The sequence below is a fragment of the Anolis carolinensis genome, chromosome 1 (genome assembly GCF_035594765.1).
Source record: "Anolis carolinensis isolate JA03-04 chromosome 1, rAnoCar3.1.pri, whole genome shotgun sequence".
Classification (NCBI taxonomy): Eukaryota; Metazoa; Chordata; class Lepidosauria; order Squamata; family Dactyloidae; genus Anolis; species Anolis carolinensis.
In genome coordinates, this window is record NC_085841.1 from 193,938,715 (window position 1) to 193,966,571 (window position 27,857).

The 27,857-nt window shown below is 38.0% G+C and overlaps 1 protein-coding gene across 5 annotated transcripts in view; it reads right to left on the reverse strand.

Annotated features, from left to right (window-relative positions):
- The window catches only part of pde1a (phosphodiesterase 1A), a 241,411-nt gene that overhangs the window by 55,049 nt on the left and 158,505 nt on the right, over positions 1-27,857 (reverse strand). For all 5 annotated transcript variants that reach the window (XM_062963250.1, XM_008115488.3, XM_062963264.1 and 2 more), the window contains exons 2-4: positions 22,030-22,143; positions 6,679-6,861; positions 4,251-4,317 (exon numbers count right to left, since the gene is read on the reverse strand). In XM_062963250.1, the coding sequence (XP_062819320.1) occupies positions 4,251-4,317; positions 6,679-6,861; positions 22,030-22,143 (364 nt within the window). The remainder of the gene's footprint in view (positions 1-4,250; positions 4,318-6,678; positions 6,862-22,029; positions 22,144-27,857) is intronic.

Here is a 27,857-nt window from a genome sequence, read left to right on the forward strand (position 1 = left end):
TCCCCCACTAGAAGTCTAATGGGGCTGAAAAATGCTTAAATCAAGCTGGATCATGCTCTCTAGTTATTTTCTTGGTTTGCTTCACAGTGCAATGCTAGACTAGAGTTCTAGTAGTATACGAAAATTCAGGAGTCCAAGGTTGAAGTTCTCTCAGCCATGGAAACTCACTGGGTCACCTTAGACAGGTCATACTCTCTAGGCCTCAAAGGAAGGGGGGAAAAAAACAACCAATCTGAACAGATTTCTTCAGGATAACCCTGCAACAGGTTGACCTTAGTGTCTCCATAAGCTTGAAGGCATACAACAACAAGCCACTGAACTTAAGTCCACAATATGATTCAATCATATAAAGGATCAGGAACATAATACTGTAGAGTGTGAAGAGTTGCTGTTCATGAATCTCTATTCTGCGTCCCCTCCCACCTGCATTCCCTATCACTGACAAATTTTCCCTCTCACAATAGGATTGTCTCTAAGATGTTTGCTTTATTCATCAGACTTGCAAAGAAATCTACATTTATGTTCTATGGCCAAATTGAAAACAACATCATTTTAAATGCAAAATGCACACGTGATAGAAATCACACCATCTAAAAACAGATATTTTTCTCCATATGGGAGATTACTTCTACAAAGAATATGATAACTGTATTGACTAGTTTGAATAGAAACAAAAATGCAACCTCACACATATCACAGCAGTCTCACATCAGTGAAACTCCTCCCAATGCACACTGAAGAATGAATGCTTATATGAATAGCATACAGATATTGAAGACTTTTTCCATGTAAGCGAGAATGACATCATGAAGAAACACAGTGAACTAATTCTCAGTTGCTAGGGAATTGTGGGGGTGGGGGATAGCTTCTTTGTGTAGCGGTTTTATGTCATGTTGGTCTAATATCTAAATGAAATAGCATAAAGGGGTAATGTGCACAAAACGTATTTACTCACAAATGTATTTCAAACTGAATAGCATGTGAAATGATAGTTCTTCATGTTCTTTCCATGCCAAAATCTATAATATCCTATGAATTTTCACATTCCAAAAAAGCCCAACTATTTCTGTGTTTGTGGCACTCAAGACCTGCAGCAAACTAATCAAACTGCATGGGTTTCCAAGGTAAATGGAGAGCTCACATGTACATGTGGCCATATACCATCTTCTGCAATCAGATTATGTTAAAGTAGATACCCTACAAACCATGTATAAGTCTAGAAACTTTAGCCAAAAAGTCAATCCAAAAGCCTTGGTTGTTGCAGTCCAGTCGCCTGTGTGACTCTTTTTCACCCAAACACCACAAAGTTCAACAGTAAGTAATCAGTTTATTAAGAAAAGAGTAGAATAGAAAAGGCAGTTTCAAAAATGAATAGACAACAAACCAAAAGTCATTCCAAAATCAGCAGACTAAGCAATCACTAAGGTACAATAAAAAACCAGACTGTGAAAGCATTTTCAAAGTTATATCCATAAGCTTGATATTCTTGACCATAACAAATAGCAGTGACCAATTCTTAATATGAATCCTAACTCCCAAAAGGGTAAAACAAGAAACTGTAATCCAGGGGTTTCAACATTTAAACCAAAACTATATCCAAGGGCTTGAGAACTTGTACACAACTATATTCAGAGACTTGAAAACTTGGACCAAGAATTGTAATCCAATCAAGAGGTATTGATCTTAAACAGGAAAGCAAGATACAGAACCAAAGGCAAGAACTCCTAACTCGGAGCTTCTAAGACAGGTGACTTGACCCATGAAGATCCAAAGCTGATCTCCCAATGAACATTATTTCAAAATGCTTAAGAATTCTAATTCTTACCATGACATCTCCCTTTTTCACACGGGTTCCCTTTGCTACTGTTTTAGTGTCTGGGAACAACAAACTTGTCCCTGCTTGTCTCTTTTCATAACTGTAATTGTTGAGTTATAGGCAGTGCTCCTGTTTCCTCCACATTCCATTCAGAGACAATACCTGGAAGATTCTTATGAGAACCACTTTCTATTTTCCTAACGACAGGTCTAAGTGAAGCATTCCCATCATCAGAGGAACAGTTTCATTTCCCCCACAGAAGTAACAGACTCAGAAGTAAAAACCTCAAAACCTCAAACTCTCCCTCCTCAACCTCAGAGACCTCAACACTGGTTTGGCTTATCAATGTGACCATGTATCTTAATTCTTTTTTTTTTTAAAGGAGCCAATCCCTTCTCTGAGTGGAATGGTGAAAGGCAAGAGCATAATCTATCACAGGATAACCTTTAAAAAACACTCATCCCAATATTCTATCCACCATGGTATTGCTTCTGGTCTTTTATTTTATTTTTTATTTTTGTGAGTTTTCAAAAGAATACAATAAAAGTGGGGGAACATTGTGGTTTATAGTAAAGTAGGAAATGGAGAGAATGAAAAAAGAAAGAAAAAGAAAAAGAAAAAAAGAAAAAAGAGAGAACAAGAAAATGGTGCTAGAGATCTATTGACTTCCATCTTTATCTATATTGGATGGGGTCTGTCAGGGGGTCAACCCCAATGTTTTTATTGTTCATTGTTGTTGTAACTTCCCTATACTCCGTATTATTCTTGTGGTTGTGTCACTACAATTCTATATTTGTATTATTTTAATATTCTTTTCCTTTATAAAAAAAAAGTTCAATAGGGGTTGCCAGTCAGTACTTCTGTTTGGTAATCCTTGTTGTTTGGTTAGTAAATATGATAGTCTGTCCATATTCTTTATTTCCGTTAATTTTAGCAACCACTGATCTATGGACAGGATTCTGGCCCGAGCAAGGAAATATCAGTGGTGGCCAGAGTGTCTGCCTCTGAGATGGCATTGGTGCTTTCCCCTCTCTGAGAAATGACCCTTGACTTATCCACAGGTCATATCAAAATCCAGAATTTTGGCCTCCAAACCTGTTCTCTATTTATCCATGAGATCAACTTATACATAAATATATACAGTAGTCAACATGATAATTCCCATTGTCACACCCATCAAAATAGTCCAGAATAAGAGTGTAAATCTTTTTTTGTCTATGCCCTTTCATTGTTTTATTTCCAGATGTGCAAATACTGGGTGAAAACTGCACTAGGTCCTTGCTTCTAAGTGATTTACCTTGGCTGAGTTTCCTAAGTTTTAGGAGACCCTTTTTCTTCACAGGAAACAAATAATTGCAAATAATTGTAGATGGGTCTTTTGTATTGCCTATGGATCTGAATTCTTCACTGAGGATGAAGTTACCCCCAAATGTTGTATATATTTACAATCACAATGCCATCTCCCCAGTTCGTAAAAATAAAAGCACTATGACTTCATCAATCCTGGCTCCACTTATTCCTTGGCCACTTAATTATTCCTTCATCGTTCAACAAAACAACTTAGAATTTATACTGAAAATAAGCAGACTTTCTCCACTGCCCCAATAAATAAAACTGAGTTGGAAATGTACTTTGTATAATTCTTAGCTGATTCACATTTTTTAAATTTTGTTATTAATTTATAAGTACAGTGTATAAGTACAGTGTTCCTTCACTACTTTGTGGTTCACTTTTTGCGGATTCGCTGTTTTGCGGTTTTTCAAAAAAACTCTAAAAGAATATTATAAATAATAAAAAATTACGATTTACAGCCTAAGGAAGGAAGGAAGGAGAAGCCAACGGGAGAAAAAAGGACTCCAAGCAGCAGCGGGATAAGAAGGAAATGATTTATCAACACACGATTGGTTGATAAAGACTTAAAATAGTGTATAACTACTAAAATAATGTATACAATATATAGCGTCCCTATTTTGCGGATTTTCACTCATTGTGGGTGGTCCTGGAACCTAACCCCCACAATAAGTGAGGGAACACGGTATACATTCTTTCCTCTTATTACAATATCCTAGACAAAGGAGTATGTCATGTTGTATATAATCTTACAGTAAAAAAAGTAAAATTCAAAAACATCTTTAAGCATATTTCCATTACAACTTACTACATCTACTACTACATACCTTTTATCTACTTATACATGTTTATTATTATTATTATTATTATTATTATTATTATTATTATTATTACTATTACTATTCCTTTCCCCCCTCTTCCCCTTACCCTTATTTTGTGCCCCCTTCACCAGGACCAACCAATGCATATTGTTTCACAAGTCCAAAATTTCATTGCCTTTGTTGCGGCTTATCCCCCTTTCCATCATTAAAGATATACTCAATAATTTTTCCCGTACTTTGTATAATTCTTGAACTGGGTTTACCTTAAAAGTTGTTATCACTTCAGATGGATAGGCCAAACCAACCATACTAGAGGTCCTTCGGTACATTCTAGAAGAAGAAGAAGACTCAGTGAAAACAGCACCTGAAATCTAGTGGAAATGCATGTATTTTTTAGAAATAGCTCTTCTGGAGTTCCTTTCAAGGTTTAAAGTTAAACAAATCAAACCACAAGACTTTAAAATCTATAAAATGCGGAGGGGGGGGGAGAGAAAAATCTCCCACCCTAAGCAATGGGCTGTATTGTAAGTAAAAGAAAATTAAACTATAAGCCAGGAGTAGGAATCATCTGGCCCTTCAGGTGAAATTCTGGAAGATGCAGTAACTCAACATCTGAAAGGCCACACAATTTGCACACTTGCTGTAAAGTGCAACCTAGACATGGCTTCTCTAAAGTAAACACTAATTCATTGGACCATAGAATCATAGAGCTGGAAAGTACTATAAGGTACCATCTACCGTGTTTCCCTGAAAATAAGACAGTGTCTTATATTAATTTTTTCTCCCAAAGATGCTCTAGGTCTTATTTTCGGGGATGTCTTATTTTTCCATGAAGAAGAATTCACATTTATTGTTGAACAAAAAATTGAACATTTATTATATACTCTACAGTAGTTGTCATCACAAACCAGCATAACCAGACAAACTGTGAATCCTATCAAGAATTTATTGTTACTACCAATATTTCCATGTACAACACTCTATGGTACGTACATTTACCGATCCTGATGCTCTGGTGTTCTGTTCGGTGGGCATGCTTCCAAACACAAACGGTGCTAGGTCTTACTTTCGGGGGAGGCCTTTTATTTAGCAATTCAGCAAAACCTCTACTAGGTCTTATTTTCTGGGAATGTCTTATTTTAGGGGAAACAGGGTAGTCCACTGTTTCTTAAACTGCAGGTCCTGACCCCAAATGGGATCCCCTTGGCTCATTGTTGAGGTCCCAAAAATTGGCAACAGTCAATGTTTTCTGAATGTCGGCTGTTTTGGGACCTCATCACATTGATGAGGGCATGTGGGATGATTTGCCAGCTTCTATGGTGAAACTGCAGGGCAATCATATTTCCCCACACCCCGCTTTGTCTGCAGAGATGCTTCCACATCATACATGGGGAAGTATCACCATGTGGCTTCCCCACATGCATGTTCCATTATTCCAAGTGAAGCGTTCTACATGCTTTCAGAATGCTTCCTTCACAGAGCCTCACCAGAAGTTGTATGTCATGTGATGGTGTCAGGTGGGCTCTGAGGATGAAGTGCCCTGGCAGCATGCTAGGATGCTAATTTCTCCTTGTGCAATGAGGTTGTTAGACATTTACACAAATCTGATATGCAATATTTACAGTGGACTCTGTAGAAGATACTTCAGCCATACTTCATAAAAAGGGAAATTAGTCTGTTTTTATTGGTAAATGTTTGATTTTTATACTTTATATATCTATATACCTGGGAAATGTAAAAATTTCTCAGGGCAAATGAGGTCCCAAATGGAACAGTTTATGAAGTCCTGATGTAGCCTTTTCCATACAATGTAAGTGTATATAGGAGGGCTGATAAGTCCATATTGGAAAATTGGGAGAATTAGAATATAGATGAATGTATCATAAATAACAATAAATATGTGACCCTCCTTACATGTTAAATTACAATTCCCATTAACCTCACCCGACAGGGCAATAGTGAGGTGCAATGGAAGGGTCCTTTTTTCCCCATCTCCTTGTAAATATGTGACAAATTCCAACCTTGTTGGGCTTCAGAAAAGCCCTAAAACATGGCAAAGGTGACATGGACTGAATTACGGACAAAGCATGAGGTTTCTCTAGGAAGAACGGATCTGATTTTACGTTTACATTTATATATTGTAATTTATTGTATTTTTAATAGTTTTAATTGTGTTATGTATTGTTTTGATACTGATTTTGTACGGGCATCGAATTGCTGCCATTACTGTAAGCTGCCCTGAGTCCCTTCGGGTGAGAAGGGTGGGATATAAATGTTAGAAATAAATAAATAGTTCAGTTCTATGCATGCCAGCTGAGAAGTAAGTGTTATGGAGTCCAACAGAGATTATACCAAGGTAACTATAAATGCAGCCTTAATGTGTTGGTGGTTATTTTTAAAAATGCACATAGCAGTCTCAGGCTATTTTGGTATATATGAACCCAAGCCTCAAAGCCTGCATGGAAACTTTTTCAAAGTTCAGGACTAAACACACCCAGCATGGGGCTCAGTTGTTATTCCTTTTTGAACTAAAAGTTGAAGGGCTTAGAAATTCTTCTGTGTTCTTGCTCCTTTTGCTTACTGTGCCACATGGATAGGGGTGTGAGATTGAGTAGTGTTGTTTGACTAAATTTGCTATTCGTTTTATCACTATTTGGTTAAACATGCTTTTTATCAAACCAAGGAGCTCACCTTTCAACAAAAATCCCAGCTTGCACAGCATGTACAATACTTCGAAATTTGGGTTTTTCTTCAGGCCTCCTTTTCGTCATCCCCATTTTCCTTGTGAAGGTGGAAGCCAACCAATCCCGTACTTCCATAGGGACCGAATCTGTCCGCATATCTGAGAGTTCATCATCTGTATCCAAGAGTTTCCTGCACAAAGAGAAAGAGAGAGACCTGTCTACAAGAACAAATGTAAAAGAATCACATACTTCAGATGGTCTGAATGCGAAAATAAGTAGCAAGTGCTCAAAGCCTTGGTAACCAGAATGGTTGCTTAGCTGCAACATAACAGTAGCTCAGCATCCCTTGATTATGGTACAAGATGAACTGTAGCTCAAAGAAAACGTAGGAAGTGGTTTTATACTTTCCAGACCTGGGCTAGCCATACTACCAATTTTGGATGCCTCTGAAAGACAGAAACACTTACTTATTTAATTTATTATTACAGTAGAGTCTCACTTATCCAAGCTAAACGGGCCGGCAGAAGCTTGGATAAGTGAATATCTTGGATAATAAGGAGGGATTAAGGAAAAGCCTATTAAACAGCAAATTAGGTTATGATTTTATAAATTAAGCACCAAAACATCATGTTATACAACAAATTTGACAGAAAATGTAGTTTAATACGCAGTAATGTTATGTTGTAATTACTGTATTTACAAATTTGGCACCGAAATATTATGATATATTGAAAACATTGACTACAAAAATGGCTTGGATTATCCAGAGGCTTGGATAAGCGAGGCTTGGATAAGTGAGACTCTACTGTATTGATGTTTTTTATTGGCAGGGAAAGAATGACCTGGGAAAGAGATTCCCTGTTTGCAATGTCAAAGTAGCATGGAAGGCTTTGAATACAGACAGCCCTCCACATTTGCTGAGGTTTAGAGCACAGGACCCCCATGAAAGTGGGGAAACTGCAACTCAAAAACTTACTATTTTTTCAATCTCTAGGTCCTCCTTTATGACTCTGTGGTCAACTTTCGCCAGAAGTGAAACTACCTCATCACACTAAGCAAAGGATTTGCCACAGATTGAGAGGGGCCTTGCATGGGGAACCCATCCCCCACACCCCACATCACCCAGCTTCCCCCTTTCCCCATCCCACTGAGGGTGTGCCTGTTGATCCAAATGCAACACAGGAGGCCTCCCAAATTGCTGCCATAGCACTGTATGCCACTTTCCTCTTCTCTTTTACTATGGAGTCCCACTGGAAGTAGATGTACATCTTGGGATGGGAGTTGGCGGGCTCCGTGGTAAAAGTGAAGAGGAACTAGCATACAACAGGCAATTTTGCCCGTCTGATGAGATTGCAAGAGAACTTAAAAATTCTAAAAGATAACAATTTAATCAAGTCCATAAATGATCAAATCTGCAAGCCAAACTTGCAAATGTAAAGGACCAACAGTACTATGTATGCATCTTGACCCAGCTAACTGCTAGTCAAATAGATTCATTTAGCTTCCTATTTATTACACTGACTTGTAGATCTCCGAGGTTTGCTAGCCTCTCCTACTTATGATGCCAGGGATTTAATTTGGGAACTTTTTTCCCTGCACAAAAAGCACATGGCCCACCACTATTACCAAATCAAGATGCCACTCAACCATCAAAGGTTTGTTGGTTGTTTGTTTTAAAGAGAAATGCATTCTACAGTAAAGAGAGAGAGTGAAAAAGGCACAATTCCCAAAATTTTCTATTTTAAAATAGGGCATTTTTTTCAGAATGAGACAATGGCAAATTACATCTGAGTATCCTAAGAAAACTCTACCAAATAAATGGGGTTGCCATAAGTCAAGAGGTGGCTTGAAGGCCCATACTTCTCTTTAAACAGAATTTACTAGAACCAATGGTATTCTCACTTATTCTCACTTTCTGTGAGAATAATTACTTCACACCCCAGGCGGAGATCTTGTTTCTCCCTTCAGTCTAATGCTTGCATAATTGTTTGCACATGCCTCCCCTGCTCTGTAAATAATGGGGGAGGTGAGAAAGCTTTGCCCAAAATGCATTTAGCCAAAGAAATTAGGTAGTTGAGTCTTTTCCACAATATTCATCATGGGGCTGAGGAGAGAGGAGAAAAGAGATTTCCAAAGGAGATTTTTAAAAAATCTAATTTGCTGCTGACATTTGGGAATCTCCTTAAGCTTTGCTGACATTGAAGACAGATCTTCTGAAATGCAATTGAATGATGTTATCCATTAGAAGATGAAATCGTTCTGCTACTCATCGGCTATGTTCTGTTTTCACTAGTAACAATATGTTTATTTTCTTAACCATGGTATAATGCTTTATCTGGGAAGAGGAAGATCTTCCACTCTTTTATAATTTGTCCTCCATTGAAATCTAAGGTTCTTTTTAACCCGAATATATGATTTGCATTTTTTTCCAAATTCTTAAAAAGAAAAAGAAAAAAAAGAATCAGACTTTTGGGAGCAGGGAAACAGATATGCAACTCCTATTTCTCAGGCAAAAATGAACAGTAGAACATTGAAAAATCCTTATACAGTGTTCCCTCACTACTTCACAGTTCACTTTTTGTGGATTTGCTGTTTTGCGGTTTTTTAATAAACTTTAAAAGACTATTATAAATCATAAAAATTACAATTTACAGCCTAAGGAAAGAAGGAAGGAGAAGACAAAGGGAGAGAAAAGGAGGCAAGCAGCAATGGGAGGAGAAGGAGGCAATTTATCAACATACGATTGGTTGATAAAGACTTAAAATAGTGTATAACTACTAAATATATATATTAAAATAAATATAGTGTCCCCACTTTGTGGATTTTCACTTATTGCGGGTGGTCCTGGAACCTAACCCCAGCGATAAGTGAGGGTACACTGTAGAAGCAGAGACCAAAAAAAATTCACTACCATCCCATACCTCTTTGGAGAGGATAACAATCTAAATAAAAAATAAAGTGCAACTATCATGGTTTTATGAAGAATTGGGCATGTAATGCAGTGAGGTAGAAATAAGAATCAAAGTCTTATCCTTATTTAATCCTTAAATATCAAAACGAACTGCCAAGGTGCTCAAAAAGGTAACCACTACTAGCATCTTGACAAGCAAGAAAGAATGACATGCATTCATGAAAAGAATGGACAGTACAGGCCAAATGAATTTCCTTTAAATTCCTTAGATTTGCTGTGGCCCTTACAAATTTAATTTAGAAGTTTGCTGAAGTTCTTTAGCGAATAGTTTTTGTTTTTGTTTTTTTATTGTTTAGTCCATGGGAGAAGAAAAGGAATCCTGTTTATGTGACATTGGATTAGCTTGGGTATTCTCTTTGGAATTCTCTTCCTCTCTGTTTTGTGACATATTTTTCTCATTTGCTCCTAATGTATTCCAGGAAATGGACAATGAAATAGATTTTCAAAGGCCATAGGAGTGTCGTGCCTCACCTCTCAGCTTGAAGAACTGATTATATTTCCTTTCTCTAATATTGTTTGCTCTCAAAAGATCATTGAAGAAGAAGGACATTAGTAGCACTTCAGCTAGCAAATGGGAAATAACATCTGAAGCACTTTAAAAAGGACTTCACTGCTATGATAATAGAATTATTCATTATAAAAAAGAGAAAATGGAAAAGGAGGATACAAGCTGATACATCAGCTAGAGGATCACAAATCAATCCATCTAATTTGGTTTTCAAATTATCTGGTTTATTATTATCTGGTGGCTTCCCTACACACAATTGATATTAACAAAAACATTGTTTGAATAGAAAAACTATAGCTGCCTCTTCTCCTTCTGTCTCAGAACTATTATGAACAAAGCTAAGATGGTCAGGGGTCAGCTGAGCCAACACTTGGAAACAGAGTTGAATCCATAGCTCTATATACAAGAATATTCTCACCTTGACCCATCTTTGTACCAGGACCATGGATGTGTCTTTGAGATAACTCAGTTCTTCCATCGACCTACCCCTACATCTATTTTTTGGGGGGAGGGGGGAGAGTGTTAGCCAACAGAACACTTCTGCAATTCTACCAGCAAAATGTCTTCCATCAGAGCCAACTCATACCTAATCCTAAACCCGCTACAGCAAGGACTTCTTTGTGTAAGAATTGCTTTGCTCATCTGTTGGGCTGGAATCCTGTGCTTATATAGAGCTAGAATTTAAAACTTTAAAATTTCCTAGCAAAGAAATATTAAGATCTGGAACTACAGTAGAGTCTCACTTATCCAACATAAACGGGCCGGCAGAACGTTGGATAAGCGAATATGTTGGATAATAAGGAGGGATTAAGGAAAAGCCTATTAAACATCAAATTAGGTTATGATTTTGCAAATTAAGCACCAAAACATCATGTTACCCAACAAATTTGACAGAAAAAGTAGTTCAATACTCAGGAATGTTATGTAGTAATTACTTTATTTACAAATTTAGCACCAAAATATCACGATGTATTGAAAACATTGACTGCAAAAATGCGTTGGATAATCCAGAACGTTGGATAAGTGAGACTCTACTGTATTTTGATCTGAACAAACAGGAGGATCCAATTTCCCCTTTCTTCACTGAAAAACCTCAGGAACAATATAATCAAGCTTTATTGATTTTTCTACCAAAAGATATTACTTTCTTTAAAAGTGGAAAACACATATATTAGACACATGTAATGGGGTCCAGGGTACTTAAGGAACATAACTGACACTTTATATTTCTAGCTGGGGACTCCTATGTTTAGCCCTTATGACACACCATGGATTTACCTAGGCAACATCACTCAAAGTGTTCACTTACTGCATCTCAATGTTTTGGGGAAAGTTCTTGCACTCTTTATTCAAACGTAATAGCATATACTAATAGTATACACAAATAACAAGGTTTACAGCTATCTACAAGTCTTCTCTGTGTGTGTGCTGTTCCAAGGGCTTCTTCTTGTTCATGTAGGTGCTGGGGAAAGTGCCTTGTGGTGGTTTCCTCTCACATTGATGATTTCCTTCATGCTTACCTGGCTGTGGTGCTAGCATTAACACTCCAAAGGTAGCAGGGAATGTCCATTTTCATTTCACACTGGGACCTGAAGTGCTCAATGCTTCAAAATTCAGGGCTTTGGTGAGATACTAGCACTCTTTGGCAAAGAAGGCTAAAGAAACTATAAAATTGCAACTCCCATAGTTCCACAGCATTGCACTATGTCATTTATTATTATTATTATTATTATTATTATTATTATTATTATTATTATTATTATTATTATTATATTGTATGACACAGCAAACAAGATAGACATGCTGGATTTCGTATCACAAAATCACAAGTCGAACACTTCCCAAGTGTCTAGGACTGTGTGATGTATTTTTGGATGATGCGCGCAGATCCCAACAGGGTGGCCTTTTGCAGTTGGCAGATCGTGATTTTGTCAATGTCTATTGTTTCCAAATGCCGGCTGAGATCTTTTGGCACGGCATCCAGTGTGCCCATCACCACCGGGACCACCTGCACTGGTTTCTGCCAGAGTCTTTGAAGTTCAATCTTGAGGTCCTGATAGTGGCTGAGTTTTTCCTGTTGTTTTTCATCAATGTGACTGTCACCTGGAATGGCAACATCAATGATCCAAACCTTTTTCTTTTCCACAACTGTGATGTCTGGTGTGTTGTGTTCCAGAACTTTCTCAGTCTGGATTCGGAAGTCCCACAGTATCTTTGCGTGCTCATTTTCCAATACGTTTGCAGGTTTGTGATCCCACCAGTTCTTTGCTGCTGGCAGGTGGTACTTGAGGCATAAGTTCCAATGAATCATTTGGGCCACATAGTTGTGCCTCTGTTTGTAGTCTGTCTGTGTGATTTTCTTACAGCAGCTGAGGATATGATCAATGGTTTCGTCGCTTTCCTTGCACAATCTGCATTTTGGATCATCTGCTGATTTTTCGATCTTGGCCTTAATTGCATTTGTTCTGATGGCTTGCTCCTGGGCTGCAAGGATCAGGCCTTCTGTCTCCTTCTTCAGGGTCCCATTCGTGAGCCATAGCCAGGTCTTCTCCTTATCAGCTTATCACCCCCCCCCCCCCCCGCAGGTGCCACCTTGACGTGGTGGAGCTTAACTGCTCCAATGATGACTGAGGGCTGTGCTGGCAGTAGTGTAACTACCGGCAGGTCCAACCAAGCCAGAGAGGTCTCAGCTGAGGAGTGGAACCAAGAGCACCTAACCCATTAGCATTATGGAGAATCAAACCAAAACAAAGTCTATACTGGCTCGGTCATCGCCCAGGATAAAAAGGACCGCGGTGGATGCTGTTGATTGTATGACACAGCAAACACGATAGTTATGCTGGATGATGATGATGATGATGATGATGATGATAATGATGATTGTTATTATTTGGTAGAATCCTGAAGTTCCATGAGCTTTTTACTTGTCCATTTTCAACATTTTCAGGCACATATTCCTATCAACTTTTTGCATATCTTCTAATGTATCATTGCAGTTGCTTTATCATAGTGTTTATTTTCTTCAATCTGAGCAATTTAGTGGTACAAATCATTGAGGTGATCAAAAGTTTCATCTTTTTCTTCCTTTTTCCCCAGTATTTGCCTTAAATGACTTGTTTGAAACGCATGCCTTTGAGGCACAATATAACCCCTTTTCATTGCTTTTCTAAGTGTCAATCTATGTAAACATTTACAGATTTCCTTTTTAACTCAACCTTCTATACTCTTAGTATACTGCACAAGTACTGATTTATTTGGCATAGATTAATGGTGATTTTGTTCCCCATAATTTTCTTTCTACAGTAGAGTCTCACTTATCCAACACTCGCTTATCCAACATTCTGGATTATCCAATGCATTTTTGTAGTCAATGTTTTCAATATATCATGATATTTTGGTGCTAAATTCGTAAATACAGTAATTACTACATAGCATTATTGTGTACTGAACTACCTTTTCTGTCAAAATTGTTGTATAACATGATGTTTTGGTGCTTATTTTGTAAAATCATAACCTAATTTAATGTTTAATAGGATTTTCCTTAATCTCTCCTTATTATCCTACGTATTCGCTTATCCAACGTTCTGCCGGCCCGTTTACGTTGGATAAGCGAGACTCTACTGTATGTGCATATTTTCTTCTCGATCAGGAAATTATTCCTGTGTACATCAGTATTTTATTTTAGATTTCTTTGAAATATTATTTCAAGGATCCTTCTCCTTTTCCTCTTCCTCCTCCTCTTCCCCCTCCTTTTTTTCTTTCCTCCACCCCCTTCTTGTTTCTCATCCATTTCCACCTATTCTTTCTTACCTTCTACAGTAGTCTCTCACTTATCCAAGCTTCACTTATCCAATGTTCTGTATTATCCAACACAGTCTGCCTTTTAGTAGTCAATGTTTTTGTAGTAAATGTTGCAATGTTTTGGTGCTAAATTCGTAAATACAGTAATTACTACATAACATTACTGTGTATTGAACCGCTTTTTCTGTCAATTTGTTGTAAAACATGATGTTTTGGTGCTTAATTTGTAAAATCATAACCTAATTTAATGTTTAATAGGCTTTTTTCTTAATCCCTCCCTATTATCCAACATTTTCGCTTATCCAATGTTCTACCAGCCAGTTTATGTTGGATAAGTGAGACTCTACTGTACTTCTTTCTCTTCTTCCTCTTCACTCTACTCCCTCTTCTGCTTTTCCTTCTTTTCCCCTTCCTTCTTATTTATATCCCATTCTACCTTCAAAAACAGGGCTCAAAAGTATTCGGGCTCACTGCTTTGTAGAGTTGGATATCACTACAGTTTCATTTTAATTTTTCCTGGCAGTTCTTATTTCAGAAAGTGAAATTTGGCACACACACAAATGCATATCCATTACGACAAATGTTATTATTTATCTGTAACCCTTAAGATTGCAGAATGTTAAACAGAACATGTGAAAATGACTAGTTAAGAATAATATTTTACCTACTTTGGCCTTTAGGAAATGCTCTTTCTCAATTAACAATAAACATGTTTGTAATATTTACTAAGAAGGATACTCAGGGAAGTTCTGAGAACCATTTTTCAACATCTCCCCCGGGTCTCTTAAATTACAAATGATTACCACCAAACACCAAAATTCACAATGTTTCTGAGAATTATCACATCATTATCTGTGCAGGATCTTTTTTCTACCTTCTTCCCAATTTATATAATTGCGAGATAACAGCAAAACTATTGCTATTATTTGCTAACTGTTGCCCGGAAACAGCTGGAGAAATTGTGAGAAGTGTTTCATTCAAATGCCTTCTCTGAATTCTTGAAAATATATATTTTAATAGTTCCAGTATGTGGTAATAAAACTAGTTCAGAGGCACCAAGAACTTTCCAAGTCAATGTAAAATGTAATATGTCAATTTTAGTAGTATATTAAAAAGATCGAGGGCGTTGCTTTTAATTCATGTACATTCTGAGCATAAATCAAATTATTTGGAAGTCAGGCCTCACTGATGTCAATGACATTTATTACTGTATTGCCATAAAATCCAACATGAAATATCTGTTCGGATAAATGTAGTGTACTTGTTTCAGCCAGAAAATGAGTTTGAGGACTTTCCCAATCATCCTCATTTCATGGTTAATTTCAGGAAATCTGTTCCCCTCCCCTCTTCCACCTTTGTAACTTAAAACACTGAGCCCAGGAACTGCATGAGGTCCAATTATGGAGCCGAGGCACCTAATTTTACCACAAAAAACTGGGAAAACATTGACTCAAGTATAAGCCGAGAGTGGTAAATTTCAGAAATAAAAATAGATATCAATAAAATTACATTAATTGAGGCATCGGTAGGTTAAATGTTTTTGAATATTTACATAAAGCTCAAATTTAAGATAAGGCTGTCCAACTCTAATTAAACTATTATTCTCATCTTCTTCAATGTAAATGCCCTTATGTATCCTTTTAATAATAGAGTAAAATAATTCATGTAATAATAATAATAATAATAATAATAATAATAAATACAGGAAAATAATACATGTAATAATAAATAGAGTAAAATAATAAATGCAATAAAATAATAACAGAGTGAAATAATAAATGTATTATTAATAATAAAATAGAGTAAAATAAATGTAATAGTAGCAGCAATAATAGAGAAAAATAATAAATGTAATAATACCAATAATAATAGAGAAAAATAATAAATGTACCATATACAGTAGAGTCTCACTTATCCAACACTTGCTTATCCAACATTCTGGATTATTGTTGCTTTTATTGTTGCTTTTATTGTTTTTATTGTTATTTTAAAGCCAAGTGTATTGTTTTAATCTATTTTTGTAAACCGCTCTGAGCCAAACCGGGAGTAGCGGTATATAAGTTTAATAATAAAAAAATAAAAAAAATTATCCAATGCATTTTTGTAGTCAATGTTTTCAATATATCATGATATTTTGGTGCTAAATTCGTAAATACAGTAATTACTACATAGCATTACTGTGTATTGAGCAACTTTTTCTGTAAAACTTGTTGTATAACATGATGTTTTGGTGCTTAATTGGTAAAATCATAACCTAATTTGATGTTTAATAGGCTTTTCCTTAATCTCTCCTTATTATCCAAAATATTCGCTTATCCAACGTTCTGCCAGCCCGTTTACATTGGATAAGCGAGACTCTACTGTATTCTCGAGTATAAGCTGACCAAATATAAGCCAATCAGGATCCTCACCTGAGTATAAGGGGCTGAAAAACTAGGCTTATACTCGAGTATATACAGTATTTAACTCTTATACTGCTACATTCAGCAAGCTTTAATGCTTCTTTGTGCAAACTTTTGTCACACAATCTTCTAATTCAAATGTAGTTATCTTGCCTAGAATACCCCATTCTGAGGAAGACACAGTGTTGTAATTTAGCACTCCTGCTTGGTGTATATGGTAAAACACAAAGTGATACATGTGTGACACTGACAGACAGAAAGGACTCCCCTGCTACTCTTATTGGAAGATTATTGTTAAAATATTGAAAAAAATAGTTGAAAAGAATGTCCCTCAACTGTTAATGATCTCTGACTAGAAGAATCCTGGACTGGTGAAAATTCTAGCAGTTTCAGATTTACACAAAGTATACACATGTTTTCTCGCACCGAACACTGTATGTTCTCCACAGAAAATTCTGTCTGCAATGCAGAAGATGGTTGAGGTTCTAAATCAATCATGTCACAATTTAACTGCCTTAGTTACATAGCTAGGTGGTGTCTCCCAGTACAGCCACAGGAATTATAATTTGCCAGGCAGCAATCACTGCAAGTAACAGGGGTCTATTCTCCTGTTAATCATAAAATCATAGAATTATAGAGTTGGAAGAGACCTCTTGGGACATCCAGTCTAACCCCCTACCAAGAAGCAGGAAAATCACATTCAATGCATGACACAGGAGACTTTTATACTACTATATAAAATCCAGATTATCTGCTTTGAACTGGATTATATAGCAATGTAGACTCATACAATCCAGTTCAAAGCAGATAATGTGGATTATCTGCTTTGATAAAATGGATTATATGGCAGTGTCGAAGGGGCCTGGGGCTTCCACCTTCTTCCAGTAATTTTCAGCATAACAGAAAGAAGCAGGATCTCTGTCATAATTCCTCCTGTTACAGAAGATTATTTGTGGGAGAGGGTGGGAATGTAAGTCTGCTGCATCCCAATCAAAATGACAACAGACCCCAGTCACTCACAGCAGCTGATGCCCAATAAATAAATTCTCCCGTACTTTCATGATCCTTACTTATTCCCTACGCTATTGAACATGTAAGGATCATGAATACAAAGCAGCTATGATTGCATAACTGTAGTCTAGTCATTCATAACAGTGACCATGAATTCTTGTTGCTGCTTCTGTGCAAAAATACCAAGTGCAAATTTTGTGCAGAATAAGATTTGACGTGAAAATAGTTTTTTTGCTGGCTTTTTTTTTTACACTGGAGAGAAAATTGTTAAAAGTAGGCAAAGATCCATACATCCCTAGTTACTGCTGAAACATGACTCCTGCCAGAAATCTTCCTCTGAAATAAGGTGGGAGTGGACCAGAGGTCCATTTATCTATGTAAATTTCACTTCTTCATCCACTAAGGCTCCAAAGATGTCATACAATGATTATTTTTTTTTAAAAAAAACATTAAATGTATGACTAAAAACTATCACAGCAGAGGCTCTACTTTTTGTGGGGATTAGAACTGCAGGAATCCCATGAAGTAGAAAAACCATTTTTGTTAATCTGGCAAAAGAGCGCTTTGGGCATTTCTAGGTACTCCAGGGTGATTCTATGGCCCATTTCTAGGGGAACAGAGAATAACACATCATTCAAATAAAAGAAATAACGAAAAATGCAGAGAAAAGGGTTGAAAAGAAAGCAGCAACTTGAAAAGAAGGAGTTATTGCCTGAAATTAGGCCATCTATTGTGCCAACAATCAGAGCAGTTGCTACCAGGTTTACTGAACAGCTGTCTTCAGTTAATTCATGTCCCACACTAACAAGGCTTTGTCATTTCCTTTTGTGCCTCTGGTTTGTGGATTTCAGAGCAAAGGTAAGTGTGTCATTAATTTCAGGTGAATAATTCATAAGTAAAATTAGTGCAAAGTGTAAATAGCCGTTGTGGGAAAAGGGTACTACAGATGAGGAGGAAGGATTTATTGTTCTTCTCCTTGCTGTGGTCCTTCCAAAATTTCTCAACCTCACTGCTGTTTGCATTGGGGGGATACTTTCTTGGTATCAAAGGGGATTTATCATCCAATACAAATAAGCTGTAGTAGGCTGTGACATAATAAAACAATGACAACAGCAAATAGTGAACCAATTTGGTATATAGTGGCTAGGCTATAGCTGTGGAATGGGATGTAAGAGATATAAGTCCATGTCCCCTCTTAGCCACAAAATTGTGCAATCTCTTGGCTCAGTTTGTAGGGTTGTCATATGTATAAAGTCCAGAGGAATAGAATCATATATGTAACCTTGAGCTCACTGGAGGATTATAATGACAGAAATATCACTAATGAATAATTATTGTTTTTGTAGTGTGCCTTCAAATCACTTCCAACTTATGACAATCCTAAGGTGGACCTATTGCAGAGTTTTCTGTCCGAAGTGGTTTTCATGGCTGAGTGAAGATTCAAACCCTGGGCTCCAGAGTTGTAGAACAATACTCAGGCTCCTTCCACATAACTGAATAAAATCCCAAATTTTCAACTTTGACCTGGGATATATGGCAGTGTGGATTCAGATAGCCCAGTTCAAAGTAGATATTGTGGGATTTTCTACTTTGATATTCTGGGTCATATAGCTGTGTGGAAGGGCCTTCAGACTACTATGCCATGCTGGCTCACAATAAATCATGACGAATTGTAAAGAAACAATATAAAACTATTGGGCAATGTTTTCTATTTTTTATTATTAACTTCTATTTATCAGTAGAGGTAAATCACAAAAAAGTTATGGCTTTCCCTCACCCAGTTATTAACTCCAGATGTATAGTGTTTAATTTGGGCATATATAAGCAATAAGGTCGTGCAAATTAAATATATATTTATATAAAACCTAATCTGGCTCCCTGGAATTATGAAAAGACCAGACCTTAGATTTAATTAGGAAATAGGAGCAGACAGATACGTCATCTCCAAGAGACATTGAAGACAATTTGGCGGCCAGCATCAGAAGCACATTCAGTTCTGAATAAAATGTTAAAAGGTTAAGACAGTGAAATGTAAAACCTAGGTAAACATGCTGGAAATTGGTCTAACACTAGATACAGTTTCATTTGCATGGCAATCCTTAAAAAATGATTTCAGGCAGTAAAAAAATGAGACATGAAATTAGCTGTGAAACATTTTCAATAAAATTCAAGTTTCTACTAGGCTTGGGATAAAAGAAAAAGTAAAACAAATTTCTGTTTTACAAAAGAGTGAATGTATCACAGTTGTAATCAGAGACAGTGTGTCAGAATAACAGAACAAAGTATTGCTGTTCAGTTCCAGTAAAGACTCTCCTCATTTGAAAAGGGTTTCAAAGTCATGATATGGGACCACAGATGCATCTGCACTGTAGAATTAATTTCTGGGAGAGGATGGTGACTATGGAGTCACGGGAGTTGGAAAGTTTTTATCCTGTTTTCCCAGAGTGCTGGTGCTTCAACAAACTACAACCAAGCTTCCATAGTACAGAGCTATGGAAGTTAAAGTGGTGCCAAACTGCATTATACAGAATCATAGAATCCTAGAGTTGGAAGAGACCTCATGGGCCACCCAGTCCAACCCTCTGCCAAGAAGCAGGAAAATCACATTCAAAGGACCCCCGAAAGATGGCTATCCAGCCTCTGCTTAAAAGCCTCCAAAGAAGGAGACTCCACCACACTACCTCTACAGTGTAGATACACGCTAGATAAAATTGCTAAAATAATGTCATTTTGCTACATTATTGCTGAGCTCTGGTAGTAGTGGCATTCGAACCATGAGTTTCCTGGTTCAAAACATAGGGAGCAACCTTAAAGTTGGTTGAAGATTTTAGTATTTAGTGAAAGGCTACACTGATGTGATGGAGCCTTTGCTCCCAGAGTCCTATTGTGGTTGCATCCACAGAAAGCCAATACTTCCTTATCATATCATCAGAATGCCTCTACCAGAAGATCCACAGCCATAATAAGTAGACCTTTCAGGGATGTGACAGGAGGGTGCTTCAGGAACAGGATGAAGCTTAAAATGTGCTCAATTGTTTACCAAAGAGCCCTTGACACTGCTGCACAAAATGATCTTATGATCATAGCGCAAGCTAGAGCCACTCCATACCTGGCTAAATTTAAATGCAACGTGGGCGTGGAAACCTACCTCTTTTTTACATTTCCACTATATATTAGAAAACTTTTTACCCGGGCTAGATTCAAGCAACTCGACATTAAGTCTAAGCTAGGTAGACGTCAGAATATCCCCTATACGAAGAGAACCTGTGGTTGCCGTGAGGCAGATGCAGAAGTGGGGGATTCAGAACACTTTTTCTTAAAATGCCCCTATTACAACAGGATTCGATCTCTCTATTTAGACCCTCTGCTGGAGAACCATACTCATTTAGAGAATAAGGAGAAACTGCACATCCTTCTACAGGGTTCAGATAAAAACTCTATTTTAAAACTGACCCTTTTTACACAAAAAGCGCTGGCCATCCGCGAGAAGATGGAAGCGGACAGCTGTGATATTAATGCCAATAACAAAATCCAAATTTAAAATTTACTATGGACAAGCCACTAGTTTTACTTACCCTTGCCCCTGCTTAAACCTTACCTTAAGGAAATAATTCATTTTAATTTTAATTTTAATCTTTTTATTCTGTATTTGCACAACTATCTAGGAGTGGGTTGGTAGGCTAGTAGGCTTTGTATCTATACATGGTTTTACATGGTTTTACTGTATGTATGGGTAAGTGTGTACGTTTTGTATGTTTCACATGTTTTGATATGGTCAAAATTGACTAATCAATAAAGAGTTGTTGTTGTTGTTGTTGAACAGGATGAAGCAGCCAAGAATCCACTGGATCTCAAACCTCTTGTTTATTCGACATGACACAAACTGATTCAAACCTACACCAGACTGAGAACCCATATGGTTCTGTTGGTGTGTTATTTTTAAAAAGACTCTTCACATTCCACCTTCCTACAGTGAAACAGTGTGGTCTTGAATGACTACTATGGGGTAGAACATGTCAATGAGAGCCAGAGGGAGACAGAGGTGTGAAAAATTTTCAGTAGCAAAATAATAATACATTAACCAAAATTATCATAAGGGCTTGTTTACAACATAGCAACCAAATTTCATTTCCACTGCACATGTTTTTTTTAAGTTTCCTTTAATGATACTTCTGACTCCTCCCTTTCAAGACAACTGAGGACCTCGTCACATTATTGAAGTCCCCTGTGGCAATTCGCCAGTCTCTGTGACAAATGGGCTAGGCAGTGGGAGAATCCCAGTGTCCCACAGTCTGCCCAGCTGGCATCAACACTTCCCCATCTCACGTGTTGCTGCCGCAGCTTCCTAGGACACTTCTACCTCAGTTGAGCAATGGAGCCCCACCGGAAGTGAGGCTACATTGTGTGATGGGCACCATGGGGCTCCGTTGCTCAGCTGGAGCAGAAGTATCCTAGGACATTAAAATTATTTGTGTGATGAGGACCTCAAATAAAAAAAATAAAATGATCCTGAATCAGGGATTATTGTAAAATTAATTTTAAATCATCAAAATCTAGTAACTTGTTCCTACAATAAATTATATAAACCAATCAGTAAGATAAACAGATACACTGACAGGTGTCTCCAGACAGATCATACTACTGCCTCATGTTCTGAAGGCTTACCTTGTTTCATCAATGTATACTGCCTCCAATACAGATGCGGCATATTCAATATTCTTCTTCAAATCAATTATGTTCACATCACCTTTCTCCAGCTGTTTCACTAAACATCTTAATCTGTAGAAAGAAACAGAAAAAGAGATTATTTCAAAGTGAACCCAACAGTCCCTTTATTAGATGCAATCCCATTCCATTTAAATAATGGAGATTTGCATTATTTTTTCCTTATGGAAAGTGGTCAATTAAAGTTTAATTGTGCTTTTACTCTGATTTTGGGTGGTCAGAGGCAGCTTTGGGAAGGAAAACATCAAGAAATTTATTAATTGTTGCAATGGCTCTCAGAGGGCGGTACTCAGCTCCAAAACCAGCCTTTCCTTTGAGGTTCAGGGAAAGTTCTGGCAAATGGAGTTGTGGGGTGGACAGACCTGGATGGCGGCATAGACTACATATCTCAGGCAGCTCTCGGTCCTTTGCTGAGATCAGATAAAAGTATGGGGGAAGGGTAATGTTACAACACTGTGACTACATTTTAGTGCTATAACATGATAATGGCATACTGTCTTACGATGGGGAGAGCAATCTGTGTGTTGTGTGTATGTGTGCCAAACAATGAAAAGGCATGATGGTAGCATCTTCAGGGATGTAAAAAAGGTAAAGGTAAAGGTTTCCCCCTGACGTTAAGTCCAGTCGTGATCGACTCTGGGGGTTGGTGCTCATCTCCATTTCTAAGCCGAAGAGCTGGCGTTGTCCATAGACACCTCCAAGGTCATGTGGCCGGCATGACTGCATGGAGCACTGTTACCTTCCCGCCGGAGCAGTACCTATTTATCTATTCACATTTTTGCATGTTTTCGAACTGCTACCCTGTTTCCCTGAAAATAAGACATCCCCAGAAAATAAGACCTAGTAGAGGTTTTGTTGAATTGCTAAATATAAGGCCTCCCCCGAAAGTAAGACCTAGCAAAGTTTTTGTTTGGAAGCATGCAGGATCAGTAAATGTACATACCATATATTGTTGTACATGGAAATAAAGATAGTAACAAGAAATAATAATAATATAATAATAACTTTATTCTTGTATCCCACCTCCATCTCCCAGAAGGGACTAAGGGAAGCTTGCACAAGGACAAGCCCAACAACAACATTAATTTACATACGAACAGAAATTTAAAACAGTAATTAAAAACAGTATAGCAATAAAATATAATATAGAAATTCTTGAAAGGATTTACAATTTGGTTATGCTAGTTTGTGATGACAACTACTGTACAGTAGATAATAATTTTTTATTTTTTAAAAATTCAACCATAAATGTGAATTCTTCTTTGTGGAAAAATAAGACATCCCCTGAAAATAAGACCTAGCACATCTTTGGGAGCAAAAATTAATATAAGACACTGTCTTATTTTCGGGGAAACAGGGTAGGTTGGCAGGACTTCAGGGATGTAGTAGGCAGCTAATCCAAAATACTATGTGTAATGCAGTATATGAGTGGACGGACGTTGCAATCTTGCATTTATTCTGATGATGTGATAGGAAAGAAAGCACTTAAATGGTGTTTTGCAGACAATGCAATTGTAACACAAAAGGAGGCTTTTGTAATAAGCTCTGAATCAGACCACTGGGCCATCTGACTGTCAGTGAGGATTTCATCACATTGAGGTCTACATGGTGGGCAATAGCAAGGAGATTCACAATGCAGCATGGTAAATCTGGCGGGCAGCATGGAAAACCTGTCACCCCACACCCTGCATCACCCCTTACCTATCTCACTGGAGGAAGCATCACCACCAGCTTCCTCCCGTGCTTGCCCCATTCTTCTCAATGAGAACACGGGAAGCCTCCCATGTTCTTATTGCTGTCTCTTATGACTATTTCATCACAGTTGAGGGATGGAGGTCCGCTGGAAGTAGATGTATGTCGTATCATGGGATCTGGCAAGCTACATCCCTCAATTGTGGTGAAAGTGTAGAACAATGGGTACATTTACCCTTGTGATAAGATAGTGAGTCTCCCGGGTTTAGTCAGTATTTTTCTTAACTGTATCTGAAGATGTTAAAGATTGATCCTTGCACATTCTTCATGCAAAGCAGATGCTCTACTACTGAGTTTCACTTCTTTCTTACATACACACTCATGCACACAAGAATTTTTGCAAAACATGTTCTACCACACTAAACACTAATAATATGCACTTGGCTCAAAAATAGGATAAATATGGGATTAGAGTTGCTTGTCCTTTGGGGATAGATTTGTTTACAAAACTGAATTTAACATTTACCCATACCTACAGGTGTTTTAATTGTTTCATATACATGACTGTTTAAAGCTACAACACATATGCTGTTGCTTCATTTGTACTGATGGTATAAATAGCCTGTATTCTGTTGCTCCTCTCTGTTTATTTTGGTTCAGTGCAAGGACAGCTCCACAACATTTGTTTTGAGCAGGCCATTCAACATTTCCTTGCAAGAGTTCTCTGTTATGACTTTTAAAAGAAAGAAAATGGAACAAATCCATCTAATAAAGTCTTGAGGGTCCATTATTTGTAAAGTTAAGTAGTTTGGCCTTCAAATGTCATTGATACTCTCTGTGAGAGTAAAATGTCAGCAAATTAAAATCTCATTCACAAACCTACTTCATGGATAATTTTGTTTGAATCTGTAGTAAACCTGGATCAATTCAAATTATCAGTTTGACCAAACTCTTGAAAATTTCCTATTTCATAAATGTTTGCTCAAGTTTAGAAGTGCAGATAAGGATAGCTGGTTTTGAACTATTCATCTTTATCTTCATTTTTACATTTATTGAAGGACCACTGGACCTCCTCCAAACATTTTAGGACAACAGTACCCATAACGCTTCATCTCTGGTTAATGAGAGTTCCAGCCTAACTCATCACATGGAGGGCCACAATTATCTTCACCTGTTTTATGGCATTAATATCTTGGCTTCATTATCTCCATAAGGAAAAATCCAATATTGTTATGAGTAGAAAGCAAACAATTGACCCAGATATTTCCCTTTTCTCATCCTTCCCCCATGTTGCCCTATAGATAACTTTTTCCAGCAGACTGGAAAAAGATACTGAAGAGTTTGGGTTGTGCCTCACAGACTATAGTGGAAGAAGGTAGTCGTCAAACCTGGAAAACTTTGCGTACTGTCCTCACAAAGTGAACCAGACCAATACATTTTACTGTCTGAGACAAAGATGATGCCTCTCCATTCCTTAAACAGAATTTGAGCAGACTACTATTTGCATCTTACAGAGACAAGAGATAGAGCAGTGGTTGTCACCACACTTGAAGAAAATAGGCCAGTAAGGATGCCTTGAACACTGTTGTCTAATACTATGAACCTCATCACATGGACCTTGAGGAGTGTTGGGGACTATCTCTCTAACAAAAGGAATCATACTGTTAGATCCCTAACTGTCCTGTTTCAAGTTCTGTCTTCCCATCACACATGTTTCTCTCTTCAGGTTTTCTCCCATTGTCCATGTTTGGAATTATCACATGGAGATTCCTTTTCTCCACTCTCTTCATATTACTTTTTTTTTAAAATCAAGGGAAACTTCAATATTTGAAAGCCAAGAAATCCTTTACCTTCCCCAAAGCTCTGTACACCAGAGGAGATAGGACACCACTTTAAAAACTCTTATTTCAGTGGGATAAATTGCCCTACCCAAAGCCCCTTACACTAAAAGAGACTGATACCACTTTAAAACTCTTCTTTCCTTGGGATAAAATTGCCGTGTCCAAAGCTTCTTCATTAAAGAAGACAGGACACTATTTTGCTTCTTCAATATATTATTAAAATTATATTAAAAAAAAGAAGACAGGACACAGTTTTAAAACTCTTCTTTCAACTGGATCCCTTGCCCTCACCAAAGTCCCACACACCAAAAGAGGCAATATCAGGAGCAGAATTCAAAACGATCTTGACAGACTAGAGAGATGGGCCGAAACTAACAAAATGAAGTTCAACAGGGACAAATGCAAGATACTTCACTTTGGCAGAAAAAATGGAAATCAAAGATACAGAATGGGGGGCGCCTGGCTTGACAGCAGTGTGTGCGAAAAAGACCTTGGAGTCCTCGTGAACAACAAGTTAAACATGAGCCAACAATGCAATGCGGCAGCTAAAAAAGCCAACGGGATTCTGGCCTCCATCAATAGGGGTATAGCGTCTAGATCCAGGGAAGTCATGCTCCCCCTCTATTTTGCCTTGGTCAGACCACACCTGGAATACTGTGTCCAATTTTGGGCACCGCAGTTGAAGGGAGATCTTGTCAAGCTGGAAAGAGTCCAGAGGAGGGCGACTAAAATGATTAAGGGTCTGGAGAACAAGCCCTATGAGGAGCGGCTTAAAGAGCTGGGCATGTTTAGCCTGCAGAAAAGAAGGCTGAGAGGAGGCATGATAGCCATATACAAATATGTGAGGGGAAGTCATAGGGAGGAGGGAGAAAGCTTGTTTTCTGCTGCCCTGCAGACTAGGACGCGGAACAATGGCTTCAAACTACAGGAAAGGAGATTCCACCTGAACATCAGGAAGAACTTCCTCACTGTGAGGGCTGTTCGACTCTCCCCCAGAGTGTGGAGGAGGCTCCTTCTTTGGAGGCTTTTAAGCAGAGGCTGGATGGCCATCTGTCGGGGGTGCTTTGAATGCGATTTCCTGCATGGGACTGGATGACCCATGAGGTCTCTTCCAACTCTGCTATTCTTTGATTCTATGATTCTAACTCCTCCCACGTCACAGTTTTAAAACACTTCTTTCAATAGGATCTTCCCCTCTTCTGTTTAAATTCCTCTCCTTGAGTAGAACAACAGAATTTTAACTCCATTGTTAACACTTCTTTCAGTGGAATCTTCCCTCAACACTCCTTTCAATTTGGTGGTCTCCCTCTAGAAGAGTTCAGAAAATTTTTAAAACACTTATTTCAATAGGACCAACATTGTCTTTAAGCCACTTTAAACAACAGAAGGATCACACAGGTGCACTTCATAACAGAGAAATCCACCACTTCCTATGGAACCTAGATTACTATTAAGGAGGAAATGCTGTCACAGCAAAGTGGTGCAGAATACCCATTCCTCTACAATACTGAAATGATTCAACACGGCCAAATCTGTTAAAGTTGCCACAATCTCCCCACTATTGCCTGGATCAGATCCTGAGGTCCATGTGATGAGGTCCTAAGATTAAAAAGCCTGCTCTGCCATCGAAACCCACAAAGTGATCCTGGGGAAGTCCCACTCTCTCAGCCCCACAGATAGGCCATGGCAAAAGCCTTTGAAAAAAATCTTGTCAAGAAGAGACCACATAATAAGGTTACCAAAAATCAAAGTTGACTTGAAGGCATGTATGAATAATGATTATACACTACATTTATTATGTTGTTGTTTATTCGTTCAGTCTCTTCCCAACTCTTCGTGACTTCATGGACCAGTCCATGCCAGACAGGCATGTAGCCGGGGGGGGGGGAGGGTTGAGGGGCTTCAGCCCCCCCCCCCACCCAAAATTCTCAGAGTGGTCCACAAGAAGGCCTTACATTTATTATTTAAACTGTTATGTTTATTCATATCATGATCTGATCACCATGCTCAATATATCCCTTATGCACAGGGGTATTGGGATAACGATATAAAAGGTTTGCTAGGGTAGATCCTCTCTCACCCAGACTCAGCCCCCCCGCCCGAACCAAAATCCCAGCACCCCCCAAATCAAAATCCTGGCTATGGGCCTGATGCCAGAGCTCCCTGTCGGCCGTGGCCACCCCCAGCTCCTTCAAGGTCAAGCCAGTCACTTCAAGGATACCGTCCATCCATCTT